General features: G+C 39.7%; 1 protein-coding gene across 7 annotated transcripts in view; it reads left to right on the top strand.

The window, feature by feature from the left end:
- GLRA2 (glycine receptor alpha 2) overlaps positions 1-22,897 on the top strand; it is a 123,288-nt gene that overhangs the window by 75,569 nt on the left and 24,822 nt on the right. For 4 of the 7 annotated variants that reach the window (XM_042037604.1, XM_042037573.1, XM_042037596.1 and 1 more), the window contains exons 8-9: positions 18,786-18,935; positions 20,756-20,875. In XM_042037604.1, the coding sequence (XP_041893538.1) occupies positions 18,786-18,935; positions 20,756-20,875 (270 nt within the window). The remainder of the gene's footprint in view (positions 1-18,785; positions 18,936-20,755; positions 20,876-22,897) is intronic. The other 3 variants (XM_042037612.1, XM_042037588.1, XM_042037583.1) reach the window with 1 other exon arrangement.

Raw genomic sequence — 22,897 nt, 5'->3', positions numbered from 1 at the left:
AAACATAATGGTTTGAAATTGCATATACATACGCAACTGTGAATTAAAAATTACTTATTGAAAACATGTGAAATAACAATGTAGGGAAAACTGAAGCTACTTCCACTTGTGAGAAGTCACCTTGCTGGCTTTGTTAGAATATATCATGTTGGGTGCTGAGCATTCCTCCTTTGTCCAAATCTAGCTATGTTTCATTTTGGAGTGTGTGAACTGTGAAGCTGAAGTCCTGCAGTGCAGCTGGACACTGACTCAAGGATTCAATGAGTGTTTATGTGGAGACTGTGTGTTACTGGAGACTTCAGTTGATTCCTATCTGCTGCAGATAAGGGGCTTCCTCGGCATGCTTCATGAGGCAGGTTACCATAGCACCAGGCTCCTCAGATGTAGCATTATGCTGTTTCACTTGTCTGAGCAGGACCAAAGAAGTGATGTGTATATTGTGTTGTGTTTCTCAGAGTAGTCATCTCTAGTCTTGTACAAAACAATCAGTACCCAAAAATCATGGATATTGTGCCATTGCTTAAGGATAGAAGTTGAGAGAGGAGGTTCTGCCATTACTTGTAAATGAAGATGAGTCTAGAAATGACAGTGGCATTGATCAAAAGTGAGCTTCAGTGAGCCAAAAAATGTCAGATCAGGTAAAGAAGCTACACCAGATTCTTACAAATTGCAGTTAAGACATCTTTTCACACATGTGATTTCTGTCAGGCTCACAGGAGTTACGGGAAAAAATCTCTGCTGTACTGGATCGCAGTAAAGAAGTAAAAAAAAAAAGAGTTTCTACCTGGCAGTAGAAATTTCTATGACCGTAAGGTCACTGGAAAACACAAATAAGTTTTGAAAATAGCCCTATTTTGGAACTTCTTATATTCTACCCCAGATTTGTGACAGATGACTACTTTTAGAAAGACTATGTTCATATTCTTAACAAATTGCTGACATTCCCCTTTTGTGATACAGTTGAACTTTTCAGTAAAAACAATGATTTCACATTGTATATATATATATATATATATATAATAAATGTTCCTGTAAAGGTTACAAGTGGTATAAATGTTCATCACTACCCCTAGTATGTTTCACATTAGGAGATCAAAGTCATATCATCCTGACTCCTTTTTTTTTCTTCTCTTGAATTTCATTCTGATTTTAATGCAATCCATCTTAAACCCCACCAAAACCAACTAATTTTAGGATATTATGATTTCAGTGTCATTGTTTTGAGCATAGTAATACATAAATCTGTGTAGCCAATGGATCAAGGACAGCTGGAGGCCAGGCTGGTGGCAGGGCCAGCTGTAACACAGGTCACAGGTCCATGCAGGAGACCTGGCTGACTATGACCTTTGTATGACACAGCCCAAACTGGGCTGGGGGCTCAAGTGAGAGTGGTCAGGGCAACCAGTCCCCACCTCCCTGGAGCCCCTGTGGACCAGACAGTATCTTCATATTCCCTGCCACATTTGCTACTGACCTTGTTCAACAAGAAGCTTTGTTAAACAAACACTCAAAAGAGTGGGCCAACATTTCAGCTGCAACTGAATGTTAGAAAGCAATGCTTTATTTGAACTTTTCTGCAGTAATCATTATTTCTGCAATAATCAAAGCTAAGTAACAATGATATGTGAACAGCAGGTTAAGCCTTTGTCTCCTAAGAGAATTTAAGAAAGTCTTGTCACAGTTTGCTGTGGTCTCTCTAGCTGATTAAACAAAGCCTTCCTAGTGTGGGTTCTGAAACTTAAAAAAACCCCTTAAGATAATTCACTGAAAGAATAATAGATACAATGTTAATTGCAGCATGGCTATATTTGCTACAATTACACCAAGAGGGATTATCATTCAAATGTGAAATATGAGGCATGTAGAGCTGCAGTCATGACATATTGTGCATATCGTGGCTCAAGCAACTGAATAGTATTTGACATTTGTCAGCCCATATTTTCATCTCTTTCCCTTTGCTTGTACTCCTGTTTTATCGTATACCAGGTCTTTCTCTCAGTGTCCAGAATGAATCATGAATGCAGAAAAATACCTATGTAGTCTTGATTTCTGTAGCAAAATACTCCATATCTAGGAACAAACTGTGTGACAATGAATGCAACATCTAAGGAAGTATTGTATTTCTAAATGTTATATATAAGTACATGTGTGGGAGGTGGCTTTGAAATTTAGACTACTCCAGCAGAACAAAAAAGTCTAAAAAAGTCTGTGTAATGCTATTTGCATTCATGCTGTTTCTTTCTTTTTTTTTTTTTTCTTTTCCTTTTTTTCTTGTTTGTTTTGTTATCACTGTTTTTATCCTTCAGGGAAATTACTACTAAGGAACTGACTTCCATCTTGGTTGTAAAATTGATTATGTTCTACCCCGGAACCATTTAAATTATTTGTGCTAGGGGCCTGAAATAAAATGCTATTATAGGAGGAGAAAATTCTCAAGGCTTCATGTCCTAAGCTAATAACAAGTCCTGTCAAACTAAAGCCTATCCAAACCTTTTAGTCTAAACAAATACTCTGGTTTCAGTTTCGGAAAACATTTTCCATTTGAGCAAAATTGGTTTGGTTGTTAGGTTATTTTTACACAAAAATAGGGACCAGGAAGGTTCCTTTCAAAAGGCAAAATCAATGGAATAAATGACATTAACGTGTGCAACTACAGTCTGGTGCATACGACAGTATTAAACATTTTTGCAATAAAAAGCCATCAGCCTGGAACAGCTCGACTTTCTAAGCTGATAATATTTTAGTGAGAAAACAACTTTAATAATCCCTCTGAACATCATATGCATGCACAAATTATTAGATTAAACTGTCCTAGTTATTTGGTTATTACAAGGCTTCTGCAGGAATCACACCCAAGCCACAGGAAAACACTGATTAAAAAACTCCAAAGCCTAAATACAGCATAATCACCAGAGGGAAATCAGTGATTGAACAATAATATTTAAAATAAAGGGCAGTGTTGAAAGGCTTTTCCAAAATGTGTTTTAATAATTGTCTCTGCTAAGCCTTGGAGATAGACAAACGAGTATAAAACATGGGAACTTCTCCTCTGGTTAAAAGACTGTTCACAGCAAGGAGGGCAGAATGAATCAGAGAACCCTATGACTTTCTAGTTTCTGAATTTAACCCCAAGTTAACTTAATTGGATCCTTCTCCCCTATACTTCTATTCCCTCCTTCCTCCCCCTTTGAATGTGTGACCTGGTTTCTCAAATCGATTTGGCCAGCGGGTATTCTTTATCATAATTCCCTTTTCAGTGGGCAAAAATGGATACTTCCAGAGAGTCAGTTCATCCCTATGGCCAATCAACAGCTAAAGCAGATGGGTTGAAATCTCCCATGGAGCTCCCTATCTGTTCAAACGGTGAGCTGAATCCTGTGCCCATCATTCACATGACTGAGGACCTTTCCTCAGACAGCAGCTGTAGCATTATTGCAAATTGAACAGACAGCAAATAACTTAGCAATCAAATAAACTGCTTCTTTATTCTAGCCAGTGAGTGACAATATAGAAGGGGCAATTAAGGCATAGCTCCTTTTCTCCTTTTCGTTGGAACAAAATTCAGGAATTTTGCTTTCTTTTCTGTGCAGCAGAACGGTTCCATTTGAGCTTTACAACCCCTTCTCTTCCCAGCCCTGCTTGTGGCCTACTATACATGTGGGAGGTAGAAGAGATGCACTAATATCCTGTCAGGCTTGGGAAGGCATTTAAGGTGTATTTCCCTCTTCCTTGATGAGTGCCAGTACCACAAAGCTTCCAACAGAAAGATTGGCAAGATTTTGTTTTACTATTCCTGCAGTTACTTTGGCATTTCTTTAAAGGACCCAAGGCAGTCAGTATGTTCTTGGTGGACTCTGAATAAACTCCTGTGCACAGTCCTTGTATGTTCTCATTGTAGCTCCCGAATCACGTTTGACCCAGGTTGGAGCTAGATACCTCCCTGCACACAGAAGGAGGGATTCTGGGCATGAGAAGAACTCAGCTGCCCAGAAAATGTTGAACAGTGAAGGACCTACTGAACTTAAGTTATCTCCAGAGCTAAGCAGCAGCTGAACAAGGGCAAAGTGTTTGGACTTAAGCACTTAGATCTTTTCTGTATCTGTGATCAAAGGGATTGGATAGAGAGGAAAGATGAAATAAACACTCCCCTCCAGTTAATTTTTATCCCTTTGTACAGCTACTGGGTGGAAAAGAAAAGAGTAAATACTTAGGAGAACTGGGTTGTTAAGGCCAAGAGGGGAACATCGCTTGAGTTGAGTTGAAAGAAAGAACATACTATGATACAGCAAATTACTTTACAGGCCATTGGACCTAATGCAGCCATGAGAAATCACCTGCCCTGTAAAAGTGGCTTATTTTCCTCAGGAAAGAGATTGTGAGGTTTTATTGTAGCAATGGAAAATCAGTGCCAATGCACCTGCTGCATGGCAACACCAGTGCCAAGAGGAATGTTGACTTTCAGCCTTTCTGAAGATATGTTGAGGAGTACTCAAAAAATAACAGCCCTCAGATAAGAATGCAGAGAGCTTTCCAAGAGCTCAGTAGATCCTCTGTGGAGACCATTATGTGAAGGAATGGCTGCTGCCAACTGTGCAGGGCAGCTCTGATGGTATTCACTAAGGATAAGAAGATTTTCCTGAGGATGCTTTGTGCACCCCTTCCTCTGGTAAAAGCATATTAATATTGACTGAATGGCACTGATGGATTTTCATGGGATGTGCATGAAAAGAAAGGTGGTGAGCATATTTGTTGGAGAACCAGGTCCTGCTTGTGGCTTTTTCTATGCTCTTCTGCAGTTATTTGGCAGCTGGGGATGTTAAACAGATGAGGGTTTGTTAGAAACAGCAGGCTCCGTTCTTTTGCTCCCCTCCCACCTTAACACCACTTAATGTAATGTTTGTGCCTAGGACATGTCCTGTGTGAGTAGGACTGAGTGGCTGTGATGCCCTTCCTCCTTGCTGCCCTCACGGTTCAGACTGGGGCTGGGCTCCTCTGGCACACAAAGCATGTTAAAAAAGCAGCCTTTAACTTTTAATTTCCACGCTTTAAAGTGTTTTTGTGTAGGAGTTTTCTGCACTTAAGCTTCCTGATGTGCAATCAATCAAAGTCATGGCTGCTGAAATAACATTAGATTCAAGGTACCCTTTAGGCAGAGTAAGTGTTGCAAAATTGACAAATATGTTTACAAAATAAACATTGTATTGACAACTTAAGCAAAAATCTCTTGCAGCTGCATAGGCTGGAACATCTCCCTTGCCCTCCCCCCACCTTACCCATGAGTATGGCCTACTCTGAAAAAAACCTAAGTCTGTTTTAATTTCTCTTCACTGCTTCTTATTATGTCCAAAACCAAGCTGACAGCAGCAGCCAAGAAGGAGTGGGCACTATTATTGCACATTTTTTCCCTGTCTATCTCCCGTTCTCCTCCTGATGTGTCTGACAGTGATACAGATATGCATTTTTTGCAAAATCCCATTTGTAGTATGTCGGTGATACAGAGTCTCCTCAGGAAAATTCTTGTGGGTTTTGGCAGTTCTGTGGAACAGGCAGCAATGTGGATCCACATTGATCTGAACTCTAAAACATGGAGTTACAGATCTGATAGATCTGAACTCTAAAACATGGGTTAAGGTTTCATTCAGAGCTCTGCCACTGGCCCCTCCAGAAAACCTGGGCAAGGTGCTTACCATATACACACACCTTAATTTCCCTATTTGTAAAATGGAGCTAAGAATATTTCCCTACATTGCACATACTCATTGAGAAACAGGTGGATTAGCTTCTTTAAGACTCTTCATTAAGATCTTTCAGAAGAAAGAGGCAGAGAAATACTCCTTTTTTGAAATACTTGTAACCTGAAATACTCCTTAGTCTTTGAGTCTCATTAGATGCAATCTATTCTCTGCTAACTTGTGATGTTCCATGAAAAATATTTCTCTAATTTTTTTTTTGTTTGTTTATTTTGTATCTCCACCATAATTGCAAGTGATTAAATGTCAGTTAAAGTGAGAAACATGTACAGGGTTCACCAGCCAGGCAAGGCTGGTGAACCCTGTACTTCCCCACAGCTCTAAATAATGATGGAGCAAGTGCAAGTGAAATTTCTGACGTCTATTAATAAGTTACCAAATTGAAAAATAGCTCTTAAATATAATATGAAGTGTGTCTCTTTGTATTTCTAGCCATGTTTGACTCTCCTCAGAAACTTGATAGTGAGGTTAGAGTTATTAAGAGGGAGGATTTTTCAAAAGATACATTTATTTATGCTGAACATGAATACTGGGTAACACAGCAATACAATCCAGGCTTCTGTACAGGACCAGCAGCTCTTTTGATCTAATAGGAGTCAAATCTGTGTAATATGTGCTGAGTCATAACGGAAATGCAGGTTGTAATGACCACGTGGATATAAATGATGTAGGTGTGCAGTCCTACATTTAAGTTAGTAGCAGGAACAGACCCATGTTGTAAGAATATTTAGTGCTGGAAAGAAACCTGGTGGTGAGCTATTACTACCTTAGATTTACCAGTAATGCAAATGCCTAAAGAATGGTTCAAGAAAGACACATGTTCATTTCCAATTATGCAGATAGAATTCCTGGCTCAGGCAGATCATTAAAATCTCCTGAAAAAGTTATAGCTTGACCCTGAGCTTCATGACTTAAAATTCTGACCAATGTGTTTTCTGAGCTTCCTTAGAACTTTCAGAGAGAGAGAGAGAGACTGGGGGTGGGTTGGGGGGTAACACGACTCACTTCAAAGCTTTGTTCTTCTCCAGCTACTTATGGAACTGACAGGGGGAAAGCTATATAGGTTGTTATTTATATATAGGCTGTTTTCTTCTCTTGCGTAGGCAGACTCGGTTTTGCAGCTTCTTTTAAGTTACACGAGTCAGCTGAGCATGCCAGAATTGCCTGAGAGTCAGAAAAGCTGTTCCATTTTTCCCTTCCTCTCCCACCTCTGACATGAGCTGTGCCCAGCCTGGGGAACCTGGGCTTGTGCAGTGGCTGTGCCAGGTGTCCCCACGATTGGAGGGACAGCAGAAAGCAGCCTCTGGGGCAGCAGGTCTGTGACTTTGTAAGAGGAACAGTCCCACGCCAGGGCTTTGAAGTGGATGTCTTCATCTTCTTCTCACAATGAGATGCCACAAGAGATTAAAAGTTTTAGCTGGACTTAAAAATTACCCATGTTTCATCAGACCATGAATCAAACAAGAAAAGGTTTTTTTTTTTTTTTAATGAACAGAAGTCAGAGCAACTAGATAAGACTAAGCAGGAGTGCAAAAGTTCATGCACAGCCCTCCTCCCACCTAGTGTGTCCTCAGCTACAGCCATTCCAATGATTTTAAGTGGCAGAAAACTCAGTTTGGTCCCCCCTGAGCTTTCAGGAAATTGTTTTGTTTATCATCTCTGAGAATTTCTCAGTACAGTTTCTCCAGATCCCATATCATTTAAGCTTTTGAACCTTCTCTGTCTGAGCAGGATTAGCAGTTCCCCAAGGATGCAGAAGTCTCTCCTCCTTGTAGGTGGTTCAACTTCATCTATTTACTGTTTTACTGACACAGTATGTGACACAAATTAGGAACACACACACAAACATGCACACCAAGAGAAGTAAAAGGACTATACCATTGATTATAATGCCATTCTTGTGGAAAGGATGTAACCCAACAAATCATATGCAAGACCCTTTCAAACAAAGTTGCAAATAGAAATAAGAAAATCAGAAATTGTCTGGTGCTTACTTCCTGCAGAGATGAGCAATCTTCAGCGTGAATCTTCACCGAGCAGTGGTGATATCCTCAGTAGCTCCCTCCAGGACTGTGATCTCCTCCTGGTTGTCTCCAGCCTTTCCATAAGGTGAACATTCAGCTGCCAGTATCATGAAGTCATTCTGGCAGCAAGATTTTGCTTGCCACAGGACAACAGAGTTCAACAAGCCTTGAGCATGTGGTATCAGGCTGACATGAAAACCATTCCCTTCACTTGTGCTGCAGTGCTTTGAACCTTGAGGGCCATCCAGCAGTCTGTCTGAGAGGCGCCTGTGCTGTCCTTCAAAGAGCTCTCCATCTGTACTCCAGGCTTCTTCTGTCACTGGTACTGAGTGTTGTGGGCACTGCTGGTGCTCTGTGGTGTGTGGCTCCTTGAAGAGTCTCTGGGTACTTTAACTACAGCTGCAGACTGTACAGAACAAATACAGCCACTGTGGCTTTAGAAAAGGGATGAGGAAAAAAGAGCAGTTTATAGGAGTAAACATTGGTCTTCAGGCTAAGCAATCAAATAAACTTCAGAAAACAATTTTCCTGTTATGAAAGTCCCATACTTAGGCTCAAAATTAAGTTGAGAAGGGAATATAGATGTGCTCCATACATGACACTGCATGGCTAAAAGGCTTCTGCACAAACATCTTCCAGTGGGAAGCAGTGGTGTTCTTAGCTATTGCTTTGATTATATATTTGCACTAAGTTCCCAACTATTGTGACTGAAAATGATTTCACTCAGCCTGAGTGAAATGTGTGATGACACTGTTTTGAACAAAGCTCTTGGTATAAGAGTCCTGGAGACAATTTAACCTTACAGAACTCAGGAAGTTCTTAGATTTATAGCTCAGGTGAAAATGAAATCATGTGAAAAACATGATAGCTGCAAACAAAACCTTAGTACAAGGCTCTGCTTGGAAGCAAAGGTTCAGGATTTGGGACAACCAATCTTTAAATCAACAGAATTTTCTTTTTGTCTTTTGAATCGCCAGGGAGACAATTGTGCAGCAGCCCATCACCAAGTTATTACAATAATCAAAATCTACATCAGAAAATGAACATGAAAGGTGACTCTGTCTCTTCTGTGCTTGAGTAGCCGTGTGAGTCCTTGCAGGTGTTCCTGGTGGCTCCACACAAACACAAAAGGCAGCCTACAATGATGTGTTCCTCTGCAGGTTTTTCCTGCTTTTTTTGTTCCAGGGCTGGTCTTCCACGAAGGGATTGAAAGCATAATTTACCTAACAATGTCAATTGGTCAGATATCTCTGTCTGGAAAGGACAGGTAGATCTTGATTAGGAAGTACTACAGAAAAGAGGACAAAAAAATCATTACATTTCAATAAATGTGACTAGGAAAAACAAGGAAGGAGGTACATGCCAGTAGTTTCAAACTGTGCAGGTCTGCTTCTGTCACAAAGCCTGGTGCTCCAGGAGCCCTCAGGCCCAGGAGTTTTCTTCAAAAGAGGTTGAGCAGTTGATGGTCTGTAGTTGGTTAGTGGGATCCACAGAGTGGGTCAGGCAGATCCTTGGTTGGAAGAGTCCATGGGAAAGTATGGATCACTTGGCTTTCTCCACCATCCCAAGTGAGGTGAAAACCAGAGGTCTGGGCATACAACCTGTGTTTCACCACAGGCAGTGTTGATCCCAGGTCCTGAGCCTACAGGCTCAAGCTAATTTGGGTGTGATAGGTACATTTACATTAATGTGGCAGCTCTGATCCCTTTAGAATATGGGAACTGATTCAGTTAAATTAAAAAAAGAAATCTTTGTGTGAATCTTGCTAAATGCTGCTCTTCATTCCCCTTTATTTGAATTCCATTTCCTTTCCTCTAACCTGTCCTCCTTATCCCATTTTCTTTCTTTCTGTTTATTAATATTCAGATCATCAATTTCTTTCAAGGTACATTTTCACCTTTGCCATATTCTATTATTCCCATTGTACATCCTCTTTCAATTCTGCATTTCCTTAAGTGCTTTACTGTACATGAAATGTGACTCACTCACACTTAAAATTGGAAATGGACCATATTATCCTGCCAGAGCCTATGTTTTATTTGATATCAGCTCAGCTTCAAGATCTGTTTTTACAGATGTTTTTATTTTTCATCTTAAAACATTTTTTTCAAAGATAGAAAGAGAAGAAATCGAAAATAAAAAGATAGAAATTTCATGGAGTGTATATATAGATCTATTTATTATACCATTATTGTCAGTTACAAATTGCTTAAATGATCCACATAAAAAGCATTTTTTTCCCCTTCCAGTTTAATCAGATGAAAGAAACAATTCAGAATCCAGAGCCAGAAGATATGCTAAGATAAGAATGATAAGTGGCTCAGGAATAGTAAGTAACTGATCAAGTAATAGTCGAGGAAGAAGGATATAGAGTTACTGAGTAATGTAATGACCCATGCCATTCTCAGTTTTTTTTAGTCTGATCTTATATTTATTATTGATAAGGCAATTTTCGCTGACCAAAGGATTACTTTGATCTACCCATCTCTAATCTAGAGAGACTGGCAGTCATAAAAATAAACAAATGCATTTTCCCACCAGATTGCATTGCTGAACGTCCTAGGAAATCCAGAATTTAGGAGTACAATCTTAGAGAAGAATTGGAAAATTAACTCTCTATTCACAAACAGCAGAGAACAAAAGTGGAAGAAAAAAGCTATATTACCCTAGGCACCCTTTTCTAATTTTAGATTTTTGTTGTTTGGTTCAGTGAATTGGATCACTCTTAGTGGTTCACTTAGTTGTGACTACAATAGGAAATACAGCATAGAGAATGTGTTGTGGAATGTTCTGAAGTCACCTGAGATTTAACACAATTTTTATGCTATCCAATGGAGAAATAATACCAGAATATGTATATATTGGTGCACATGTTCTTGGTATTCATCACAGTAGCTATGCTGACATATGCCACTTCTGTGACCCTTACCTGCTTTACTTGGAAGGAAGAGATTTGTTTCTATTGCTGCAAAAATGAAATCCTGACTTGTTATTTGATAACAGTCATGCACGGAGTCAGTTAACTCTTCAAAGGTCAGTGAATAATGCAATTTGGTGCAATTCTTCCTAACTGGATGGCAAAGGCAATAACTGAACCTGCATGGCTGTGGCTGAGCTGAACGAATATTACTTTTCACCTGAGGCAGTTAAAGAACTTTTGGATCTACAAACAAAAAGTTTTCTAAAGCTGAGTTAACAAAAGAAAAAAAAATTCAGAAAAGCATAATCACAGCAGAAAAGCTGTCCTTACAGAAGTAGGCACTCTGGCTGTGCTCAGATACATACCACACTGAATCTTAAATATAACTGCTTCTTTGGTCAGTATCAGCATTTGACTCTCTTTATGAATTTAATGACATTGTTCAAAGACTCTGCCAGTGGTTCTTGCTAGCAACCATGCAATCTTTCTCATTTTTTTCTCCTAAGTGATTGTTTTTATCCAAGCTTTTATCCACTCAAAAATTTACCACTTAGAGTCCAAGTATTCAAGAGAGCATCTAATAACATTAAAGAAATATTATCTGTTGATTTCACTGGGAAGGAAGAGCCAAAATCTTCTCATTGTAAATGAGACACAAGACTGACTTGTCATCTGTCTGCAAGGGCTGACAGGATATGTTTTTATCCGTGTCTTAATGTGGCCACATATAATTCTCAATTTGCACTGAGCTCAGCTTATATGTGGGGGTGTTTCTGTGTGATCAATGTCTTCCAATTACTTAGCAATAAGAAGCTGCTTCCTTGTAGCAGAGACATCAATCCTTATTTGTCACCTTTGTAAACTGATCACCATGGCTTCACCAATCTGTTGATTACTTTCTTTGGTTCATACACAAGAAACATGACAAATATTGGTATTATTTATGTTATTTCTGCCAATGTGAACTTGCTTTGTTTGCAATCCAAATGAAGGGCACTGAGATATGCTCAGATGGTGGGGCTGTCATAACCTATGGGGGCTGTGTGAGCACAGAGTCCTAAGGTTTTTGTGGGGCAGGAATATTTCTTCTCCCTAGAAATCTTTATTGGAAGTCTGGTTGGTTTTCAAGGGAAAAAAAAAGAAAAATACTTAATCGAATGGTTGTAAGTGCTTATTCAAGACCGATTTCTTGAAAACAGAAGACAAAACATACAAAGTGAAACCAAGGAAAAGAGCAAAGATGTGCAGAATACAAATGCTGAGAAGCTGATGTTTGGTGTTGCAGGTTTATTGCTGGGACAGGTCAAGCACAGACTGTGGGTCTTATTGGCTTCTCTGAAGTCTGACCAAACAATACTGCCTCTGCCGATGACATTGGGTGGGGTGAGGTGCCTCTTGGTCTCTGACACTACTGTAGAGCACATACTTATTGGCCAGCTAAGCCAGAAATCTTCTCACCAAGAGGGCAGAGAGAAGCATCCAGGCTGAAGAGTTGCAAGAACCACAAATTCCTATTTACACATAGTGGGAAGGATGTGGCTGAGCTGGGGGGAGTTGTGGTGTCCCCATCCTGTTCCTCCCCAGTGTTTTTCAGGATCAGGGCAATGAGAAAATTCAGCAGTGCTCTGGTGCATGCCAAAGTACTAATAAATAATGAGCAGAGGAAATTGCATTTTTTCCCTCTCATTTTTTATAGTGTAAATCTGTTTCCACAGGGGGCTAAGGCTCTGTTCAATCTTAGTTGTACTCTACCATTATTTACAAGGCATGAACTCAGCACACTTCTCGGGTGGGGCCACCAGAATCTCCAGTTTCCAAATAATTTAGCATTTCACTTCTATACTTTCTTGTTAACTATTTCTGCAGTGGTCTGAGCTAGACTTGAACTCCTGACATACGAGACATTTCCATTTTATTGTCATTTTAGAGAGAAGTGTTACAACATGCAGTTGACTATCAATGTGCAAAAGTGGGCTTTTGACCGTGGTTACAATTTCAATTAGTGTTACTTGATGCTCAGTGGCAAAGATCAGCCTGTCCCTGCATCATTAATGTATAAGAAAATCTCACAGTTTGCTCCCAAGCTGAGCACCAGCCCCATTATCAGTCCAAATCACAAGTCTTTGTTTTCTCAGCTGTAACGTGCTCGGTTAGAAAAACTGCCTTAAGCTATCACTCAGACTTCTTTTTCTTTGTCTGCAAAATAGTCATACTATTTTTAGGGAAGTTGAGGGCTTTTGAATCACAGCACAAAATGGGTAAGATTGGAAGGGACCACATGGGGTCATCTGGTCCAAGCTCCCTGCTCAAGCAGGATGAAGCGCTACATCTTGTCTTAAATTTACTGTACAGAAAGAATGAATTACCAGGAATGGGAAATACAAGGCAACTACAACATTTGATTGCACAAAATGACACATAATGAATGTGCCAATACTTCATATGGCCTTGGAAAAAAAACCCAAGCAGTATTGGCTTCACCAATCTGCTAACTGATTTTGTATTCATGGTATTACATTTTTCAAAGGTAAAAATACGCCATTTGAGAAGAAAGATCAAAATGTGTCAATGGCACTACCCATGCTAGAAAGAAATATTTTATTGCTTTTCTAAAGTGGCTTTACTTTATCTGGAAGACAAGTTTACTCCTTTTTTTGGTGATGCTTCATGTAGAATATAGTTAGATGATATAAAGAAATGGCAGTCTCTGGTTGCAGTTATTGCTCTGTCCTCCCTTATTTACATCCAGCAGGATGTACTGTAACACAGTCCTGTGTCACCTGTTAGCCATGTCCTGCAGAGTGTTGGATAATTCCTGCAGTTTCTTGGGGGCCAGCCCCACTCTGAAGTTGGGGAGCATCTTGCTTTCTCTCTTCAGTGGGAGTTGGATGGAACTGGCACAGAGATATCTGTGACAACTCACAAGCCAGGTCTGTATTTTTGGCATCTTGGCCTGGTTAGGACAACAAAGATAGCTATTAGCCCTACTAGTGAATTTTGTTACATGCCTGTGATCACCTCTTCTGGCCCCTGCCTGGGGGGCTCTCTGAACATCTTTGGAAATACCTTAACTCACTGATCTTCTTCAAAGACTTGAAGAAAATTTCCCTTTATCTTTGAAGGGAAAACAAACCATAAATGTTTCCCTTACATTTCCTGGCTTGAATGCAGTCAGTATTTATTTCTGCATCAGCAGTGAGTGGGAGGTTTAGCATCTCATGACTTGGCAGAACCAGCAATAGAAATAGAGCAAAAAATTTTGGATGAATAGTTTATTCACTAAAAAAAGGCAATTTTGGGTGGCTGGAACAACTTGTGAATCCCTGCTGAGTTAGGTGAATACTTTCATATGGAATTTGAATATTAGAGGGAGGATAGGAAATTTTTTTACCCTGTTTAAATTAATTATTTCTTGCTTGTTTCTTGTTTTGTTTTGAAAATTTCCCACTTTTCATTTAAAATAACTTTTGTTTCAGTTTTGATTTAAAATGATACTTTGTTCTATTTCCACCTTTCCAATCTGAAAAATTCTCTGAAACTTTTTTTCCCCAAGAGTTTATTTTAATGCATAGGAGAAGTTAATTTCAAATAAGATTTCATGGTAGCTGGAAATTTTATTCTTTCAAAAAACCTTGCCTAGAATATGGTATTGTGTAAAAACAGAGGTTTGGGGCTTCATATCATGAGTAAAAGATATTTTTTCATAAGATTCCACCTACCAAAATAAGTGGATATATGTCTTTTAACACAAACTGAGTCCCTTTTGCTTCATATTGAAGTTATTTTCACAATGCAGAACCCTGGGAGAGGATGGATGTGTCTTTGTTTCCATTTTACACTTGTTTGACAGACTCAGAGAGTTAAAGCAGTTGTCCGGATTCTCATGAGACTGGCATTGTAGCAAAAACAGAGCTCACATTTGGGTTGATTCACAAATGTCAACAAATGGCAACTGCTGAGCTGCAGGACCCATGACCATGTTTTCCCCTGGACTGTCTCCACAAAAGCATTCTTCGTTCTAGTGGTGACATACAGCAATGTGCTGAAAGGGGTCCAAGAGTTGTGGGAGAGTCAGGGTGATAAAATAAAAAGGGCTTGAGAGGTAGAAGGTTTAATCCCTGCAAGTCCTTCATGAACAGTGTAATTCTTCTTGTACTTTCATTTCCAGGAACTTCACTGGGATCATTGATGCTACAGCACTGCTGTACAGAGAACAAACTGGTCTTTTTTATATAGTGGGTATGGCCAAATAACAAATGAGGAAAATAATGAAGGGAAAGAAGCAGCTTTGTCAGATTTACTATGCTTAGCCTTACAATACTTGGCTCCTGATGCAGACAACTCTAATTCTGAAAAAGTTCTCTCATTAGCCAGCCCTAAAACATTTACAAAGCATCTGAATAATTGATATAATTTATGGTTTTATTGGTGGGAGCCATTAAATCCCTTCTTCCCAAACAGCATTAGGGAGGAAGCTTGGCAACATGCAGTAAAAAATGGAGCAGCTATTTAAAGAAAGAAAAGGACAAGAAAATCTTATTGAGCTTTCTGAACATGATAATGCTGAAGAAGGCAGAGTTTTCAAATATCCACTTCTATAATTATTTTATAGTAAATGGAGCCAGTATGCTTTCGGTGTTACAGGCTTTTCAGAGGAAGTTTTACAAGGCCTCCCTTTGAAAAAAACCCCACCTAATTATTCATTTTATACATGCAAGCTTAATAATGTCAACTTGGAATTTGTATTGTTGCTGGATTCTGTGCTGCAAGTGAAATTATGGGAAAGGTGTCAAATGCTCAGGTAACAGTCTCTATTGCATAAGGCTTATGTGGGGTTTTTTCTGTTGTTCTGCTCTGCTCTGATTAGGATTACATCAAGGTACTGGCTAGCAGAGATAATTCATAGGCTTTATCTAGCCAAAGTTGGTGTATATCAAGCATACATGCATACCTGAAATAGCCTTCCAGAACTCCAGTCTTGGTCAAAAAGGTGAGACTGGCATTTTTAGGGTACTTTTTATTTACTATAGTGCAGATATCTACATTCCACTTAGAAGAATTTTGTCCTAAAATTTCTTGTTTCTTAGCATTAATTGAAAAAAAAATCCCCACATGCACATAGCGCTTTTTAAGTTAGGTGAGAAAAGACCTCCATCAAAAAATCAGTCTGCACGGTCCTACATGTACCCAGTAGTGACCATGGAGCATGAAGCATGGACATGGTAGTTAGGGAAGCTGGAGATACAGTACTGTTTGATGAGTCCTTACCAAAGCAGATGCTATAAGCCTTTAAGTTGAACAAATATATGAGTTTTCATGCTATACTATGATCTGGGGAAAAAACCCCTAGCTGATACCATTGTTTTTGAGTTTGATGGAAGAACCTCCCTGAGCAATGGATGTGTTTATGCTATCATGATTTACTCAGTTTTGCAGACTCCAGCTTCTGTTAGCATGTCAGAAGATTCCGTATGTTTTCAGGCTTTTAGCAGCACAGTTCTGTACATATGGGAGATTCATAGGTAAACTAAATTGATTTGAAAACAAAGGTGTCATCTTTTACTCATTGCAAGATGTTACCATTTATTTACTTTTAATATGGTGCTGGAAGCAATTCCTTTCTGTTTTCTCATTTAAAGCTGTGCCACGGTGTGGCACTGGCCAAACAATAGAACAAGCTACGTATCTGCCAAGTATATCATGATTCTCTGATTCCAGCCCAGCAGGCTGGAGTTAAAACAATCCAGCTGGCTCAGCAGCTATATAGATGCCATTTATGGCAGCACAGTGTAAGTGGCAGGATGGCTAACTCAGGGCTTCCTTTATCATTTTACCTTCCCTGCTTTAAGCCCACCAGGACAGGATTTGCACAGTCAGAAGTGCTGATTCTTCTGACTTCAGCTCCCTGCATTGTGCTGTCTCTGGCAGCACAGTCCAGCTGTTTATGCATGTCTAATACATCTCCTAAGGACATTTGTAAAGGAAAACAAGCTGGCCCTTCAAGGAAAGCAACAAACAATCTAAACTCAGCTGCATTTTATACAAATTACAGTGAATTGATTCCTACTGCGCCTCAGCCTGTGGCACAGAGTGTCTGGGACATTGTTGAGTTTTCTCTGGGTTTCACAGCTGCTCAGTAAAGATGTAACTTGTACAGTTTTTTGTGTGTGGGAGAGTGAACTACTTACCTGCTGTGTATCTAATTGAAAGGCACAGATTCATGGTGTCACCTCAGCCTGCTACATGTCAGCCTATGCGAGCTGTATGCTGGGCATTGCCATGTGGAGCTGCACTATTGCTACTGAAAGGCACTGATGCAGGCTGAATAACAGTGCTTGGGGCCTCCAAAATGTCCTTCTCAGCATTCAGGATCTGCAGGGTGAAGCTCTGTATCCTTTCTGTTGTGTTTTAAATACCAGTTCCTCTGCTCATATTGCTTGCTGAAGCATGTAGTGCAGTATATTCCATTTGACATTAACAGAAGATGTTCTATGGACTTTGAAAAATGATGCTATTCAAGCATGTGGCAAATACAAGCAAAACCCACTGATAGAGGTGTGATTCCTTCCATCATGAAATGGTTGTCTAGCCAGAAGAGCGAGGTCATTTTGAATAGTGTATGCAAAGGGTAGAGGTGCAGTTTTCCAATGTGGAGATTTGGTCTCCTGAATATGAGTATCAGGAACACAACACATCCTTTTCTGCAGCCTTTTCAGACCACTATGTGTTTTGACTGCATTGACGTGTTTGGCCTGCAGGGTATTATTCAAATGTTTATAATATTTCAAGGTTCAGGTACGATCCATTTTGCTTATCTTGATTCATCTGTGTGGGGGTGCCGTGGGTCTCTGCCGAACTGAGGTGACCTTGAATATCTGAGATATCTGTAGAGGACTGGTTAATATGAGATACTGAAGGTCTGTGCTCTGCTGCATTTGCAAATGGGCACTAGGTACCGAATGTGTCAGTTTGTGATGCTGTTATTTAGACACCTGAGTAAAGCCCTGGGTGCCTCTGCTTACAGAGGTGTTCTAAGCTCCTCCTCACAGACATGAAGAAGAAGAAACTCTATTTGGGTGTTATTAATCTCATTGTAGAGAAGACATGTAAAACTGTTCACATGCATTGCATCCTAGATATGCCCATTCTTCTTCATTCTTTCGTTTATTTATGTCAAAGTAGTTTATGCAACTAGCTCACATGTACAACGTAGACATTAAGTCAGATCATTGTTATTCCACTCAGGAGGTAATACCAACAACAGAGACAACCTGCTGTTGCCTAATCATAAGATTTCTGCTTAAAAACTGCAAGACTACAAAGAAAGGCAGAGACCAAACACACCTGTGGAGAATGTACCTTTGATGTACATAGTATGTAGCTCATTTAATTGGCTACTGTTTGGCCCAGGGTAATATGATAGAAGTCTTGTAACACTGCAGTGCTGTAATATAGCTGATTTTATTGTGGACCAGTCAATTCAAATCAGAATAGATTTTTATTAGAACAGAGGCAGCTGGTATTTGGGTATTTTTAGTAGATAATATCTATGAAGATTTATTTTTCTTATAGAGATGTTGGATAAAGGTCAAGCAACTAGGATTGAATATTTAATTGGTAAAGTGGTATCAGCCCATACAATAGAATACCCTGAGTTTACTTTGAAGCTGTGGATACCAAATACAGCTAATTAAACAATATGGTAATTGGTTAATAAAAAATTAAAAAGGTGAAATCTATAAACTTGCTACAATTTTTTTTCAACAGGTATTTTATCACACCTTGTATTTGTATTTTTTTTTCCAAACTTTGGTTGGGACTAAAAGAACATTTGTATTTTGTTAGAGTAATCCTGATCTTTCCCTAAAGGCAGTAGCTCATTTGTGCATTCCTTGTGGACATTAGTTTTCATTAATAGTTAAATTATGTATTTGTTATCAGCCAATAAATTAACAAATCAAAACACAGAACAAGAAAAACACCACCTCATGGAACTCATGCTGTGCAAAAATGTGTTTGTTTTTTTGCATCGATATCTTCAGCTAATGAAGTAGTTTGAGATATAACATGCTGTGTCCTATTTCTTTCTAGGTCTCCTATGTAAAAGCTATTGACATTTGGATGGCAGTGTGTCTTCTGTTTGTCTTTGCTGCTTTGCTGGAATATGCAGCAGTCAACTTTGTATCACGGCAGCACAAAGAATTTCTGAGGCTTCGAAGAAGACAAAGAAGACAAAACAAGGTACAACTGCTCTTTACCTGGGGTGACTGGGTCTGCCCTGACAGCCCTGCTCATGTGCAGTTGATTACTTGCCTCATTTCTTCTTGCCCTTGCAGGAGAGTCTCATTCTAAAGTTTCCTTTTGAGTGATTTGCTCCTTGATAAAGATCTGATAATTGGCTGCTGGGTTTATTTGCAGTTCATGAAGTTATTGAACATCAGTAATTGGTCACCAATTCCAAGAATTTTCTTCTCTTTGTGCAATTGCTGAGGCAGCTGGACCTCTACAAATACTGTGCTGCTATGTGGAACCACCAGTGGATAAGGAACTGTTGGGTGCAATGACATAGATAGAGGAACAGTATTACCCAGATGTGCTGTCATCAGAACATGCCTGTCTTTTCTAGTGCTGCCTCAGCTAGCTATGCTAACATGGGAGATTCCCTAGGATAGCCAATTGCAATGATAGGCAGTTCTGCCCTCGCCTTTAGACCACCAGCAACTGGTGTCTTTCCCAGCTGAAACCAGGAAACACAGCCATTTTAAAAAAGGAAAAGGATTAGGAGGGTTTCCTCTCTGGAATCTATCATTTCACAGATTGCCACTGATGTAAACTTCAAAATTTTAGCAAAAGACGTATCTGTGAGTGTCATTTTCACATAATTTTATGCCAGTGACTGAAATGTAGAAGAGGGGATTGCTTGTAACCTAGATGTCAGTCTAGAAATAATTTTAAGAAGACTGTCCATCTGTCCATCTCTCCTGGATTTTTTTTTTTTTTTCAGTTAATGGGAAGACAAGAGTAGATATTAAATTGAGTTTTAGTCCAGTCATGATCATTCCCACATCTAGGGAATGTGGGAACTGTAAACTGTACGTATACATTTGCTAGGTGAAGTAAATATTTGCTTGAGCTGCACGAGTGCTTCAAGCTACAAATAATGGTTTCCTTTACAAGAGGGATGACAACACTGGCACAGGGCATTTGTGTTTTGACAGGTCTGTCTAATAAATGTTCGGTAGCTAATGTAATACTTGATGGATGCTCTGGGAAGCAATCCATTGCTGTTCTCTAGTTTGATATTATTATCAGATGAATTGAGATTCCAATGAAGATTAGATTACAGGAGAAAGGAGAGATGCCTGCCTGTTTACAGGCACACAGACCACATGCACTGCCACTGGAAGCCTTTGTTTTCAAACCCAGCACGGCAGCAGCAGAAGCTTCTGTATGGCATCTGTAATTTCATTTTTGGATGCAAGGTCTTTTTTAGAGGTGAACAAGTAGGTAAGAAGCAATCCTTGGTAAGTAACAGTATCTAGTGACATTACTCAAGCTTATGAGATTTTGGTCCATGGAAGTGGTCCTTAATCTGCTTCGAAAACTATTATTTTGGTGGCTATTAAAAGAAAGTTATTTAAAACCAAATCATCAGAAGACTTGTGCTTATCCTAAGCCAGGTGGTGCATGGATTCTTTGCAAAATAGATAATGACCTAATTAAATACAAGGAAATATGCAGCCAAGTAAGAGACACTTGTCCATTTGCATAGGGTTGCTTTTTCCCTATGAATCTGGTTGCATGAATTTCAAAATAGGGAGCAATGTTACTAAGGCAGTTTTTTAGGAGGTATTTTCTGCATCTCTACTTGATTTTGTCTCTCACGATTTTCTCAGTTTATTTTGCCTTGGAAGTGATTCTCACTGTTTTGCATGATGGTCTTCTCTAACCAAGCCATTCTTCTCTTTGCCTGTTGTGTGTGTGTGTGTGTGTGTCGTCACGTTGCTGCTGTGGTATTCCCATTCTTGCTGCTGCTATCTATGCTGACACTCTGGGGACAGGCACAGACTATGACTGTTGGGAATGAGAGCGTTGAGTCCATGCGGCGCATGAATGGCTTGCGGAGCAAAGAGTCATCAGCTTACGGGACAGTGAATCAGATCGGCAATTCAAGTTTGAGGGTAAAACTGTAGTGAGAAAGAGAAAGCAAGAGAGTTTTAGTATGTGCAACGATGTCATAAATCAGCAAAATGGATCATTTTGATGGCATCACTAGCAGTCTCTTGCATTCTCTTTGCTAAATCCCCCCACAAAATACACAGTACTGTCCCCAGCATGAACAGCAGTTTCATGTACATTCTTATGGCCCATCCTTATGCTTGCTTTTTGCTGTGGCTGGGCTATGCCACCCCTATTCCAAACCTCTTGAGGAAAGTGCATGGATATTCAATAGCTTGGTCCTGTGTAAAGATAGAGTGAATGGGGTGGGGGGACAGGGCCATAGGAAACACCTTGAGGCAGTAAATCCCACATTGTGTCATCTTTCAGATGAGCGTATTCCAACAGAATTTGGTATGTATAAAAAAAATGCATTTTTATTGGTGTGGTATTTATTCCTGAACTGTCAACCTGCAGCCCTCCTCGTCATGATGTCCTGAACCCTGCTTAGTGGAGTATGAATAGCTATGAATGAAAAAAGTATTTCACTGATTTCTTTTTATTTGCTTGGAGATGAGCCATGAGGCTGAAATCTTTTACACAGTGTAACATGTAGCAGATCAGAAGCAATAAGATAGCAGCTGATAGATCCAGATTATGGGTGAGCTGTGGAGGTAATAAAGTCAATGACGGAGAAAAAAAACGAGCTTAGCGTGCAGGTCATTGCTTGCTACTAGTGGCTGAGGAATGAAATGTGTTCATTTAAATAAAATGGGACTGGCATTTTAATCTTTCACGACTTGATTTCCCAGAACAAAAACATTGTCTGAGTCACTTTTGAGCTGTAAAGGGCCTCTAACTTTGATCAAGCTCTGTAAAGTCATGTGATTACAAGATGCAGATGATTTCAGTGAATTTTATATATTGTAAAGGGAATTAGTAGCTTCCAAAATCAAAGCAAAACCCACAGTTCATCTTACACAGCAAAATTAATATAGAGTGTTCACAATACGATAAATCATTCACAGTCAGAGCTACAATAGCAAGCAGTAGAAGAGAGCCTTAATTTCTGGGTACTTTCTATTGTAGAAATAATCATATTTGCACATATACCAAACTGAATATAAAAAGAAAAAAATCAGGGTCTCTCTAGGAGATATTACCAGTATTAGTATGCTGCCACAGAAAAGCTGATGCCATAACACTACAAAAGCAGTCAAAGTAAGTACTCAGTGCTGCATGTCTCACCAGTCACAAAGTGCTGGTAGTCCAGCTAAAGTTTGTGTCAGTTGTGGTTATTCTCTCCTTTAGGGAAGCTTGCCGAAACCTCTCTTTTCCTTTTGAATATTGTGTATTACACAGTCAGCCAGGGCAGTACACAGAGGGGCCGTGTCGCTGCAGAGCTTTTGCTGCAGAGCCCTAAGAGCTGGAGCTGCTCCGGCATTGTTTTCCCCTGGAGAACGCCCATCACATAAGTGACGCACACTTGAGAGGTCAACAGAGGAGATGTAGCAAGGCAGAGGTTTCTGGAGAAATGCTGCCATGGTTGCAACTTGGTCCTCTTCTGCTCAAGAGAAGGATGTTTATGTGCAGAAGAGAACATAGGAATAGAGGCTGTGGTGCCAGAAAGAGCCTCACAAGCAGGGAACTTGACTTGCTGAAGTATTACTCACTGAATCAAAGCTTATGTTGAATGCACATGTAAGTCACAGTCAAGAGAAGACAGTGTAAGAGTCTGGTTGAATATCTATACTGCATCACTTAGTGCTAATCTAGGGAGAGAAAAAAGGTGCTAAATCACACCTGGCCATGATTCCTGGATTTGCAACTTGATTTACAAAACAAGAAAATACCTGCTCTCAGTTTTGTAAGCCTGTATCTCTGGCACTGCTTTTGTTATTGCTTGTGCTGGGATTGTTCTTCTTAGGGCTGCAACCCTCAGACCATTGCATGAAAGCATATATCTTAAGAGACCATCAAATCTCTTAAGTCAAAGATCAAATTCTTAATGTTTTTCTAGGAAAAGTCTGGGTTGTATTGTGAAA

Source organism: Corvus kubaryi, unplaced genomic scaffold (genome assembly GCF_017639235.1).
Source record: "Corvus kubaryi isolate FWS band 111438036 unplaced genomic scaffold, C.kubaryi_AGA036_p1.0 133, whole genome shotgun sequence".
In the NCBI taxonomy this organism is placed as follows: Eukaryota; Metazoa; Chordata; class Aves; order Passeriformes; family Corvidae; genus Corvus; species Corvus kubaryi.
This window is presented reverse-complemented; position numbering and strand designations above follow the sequence as displayed.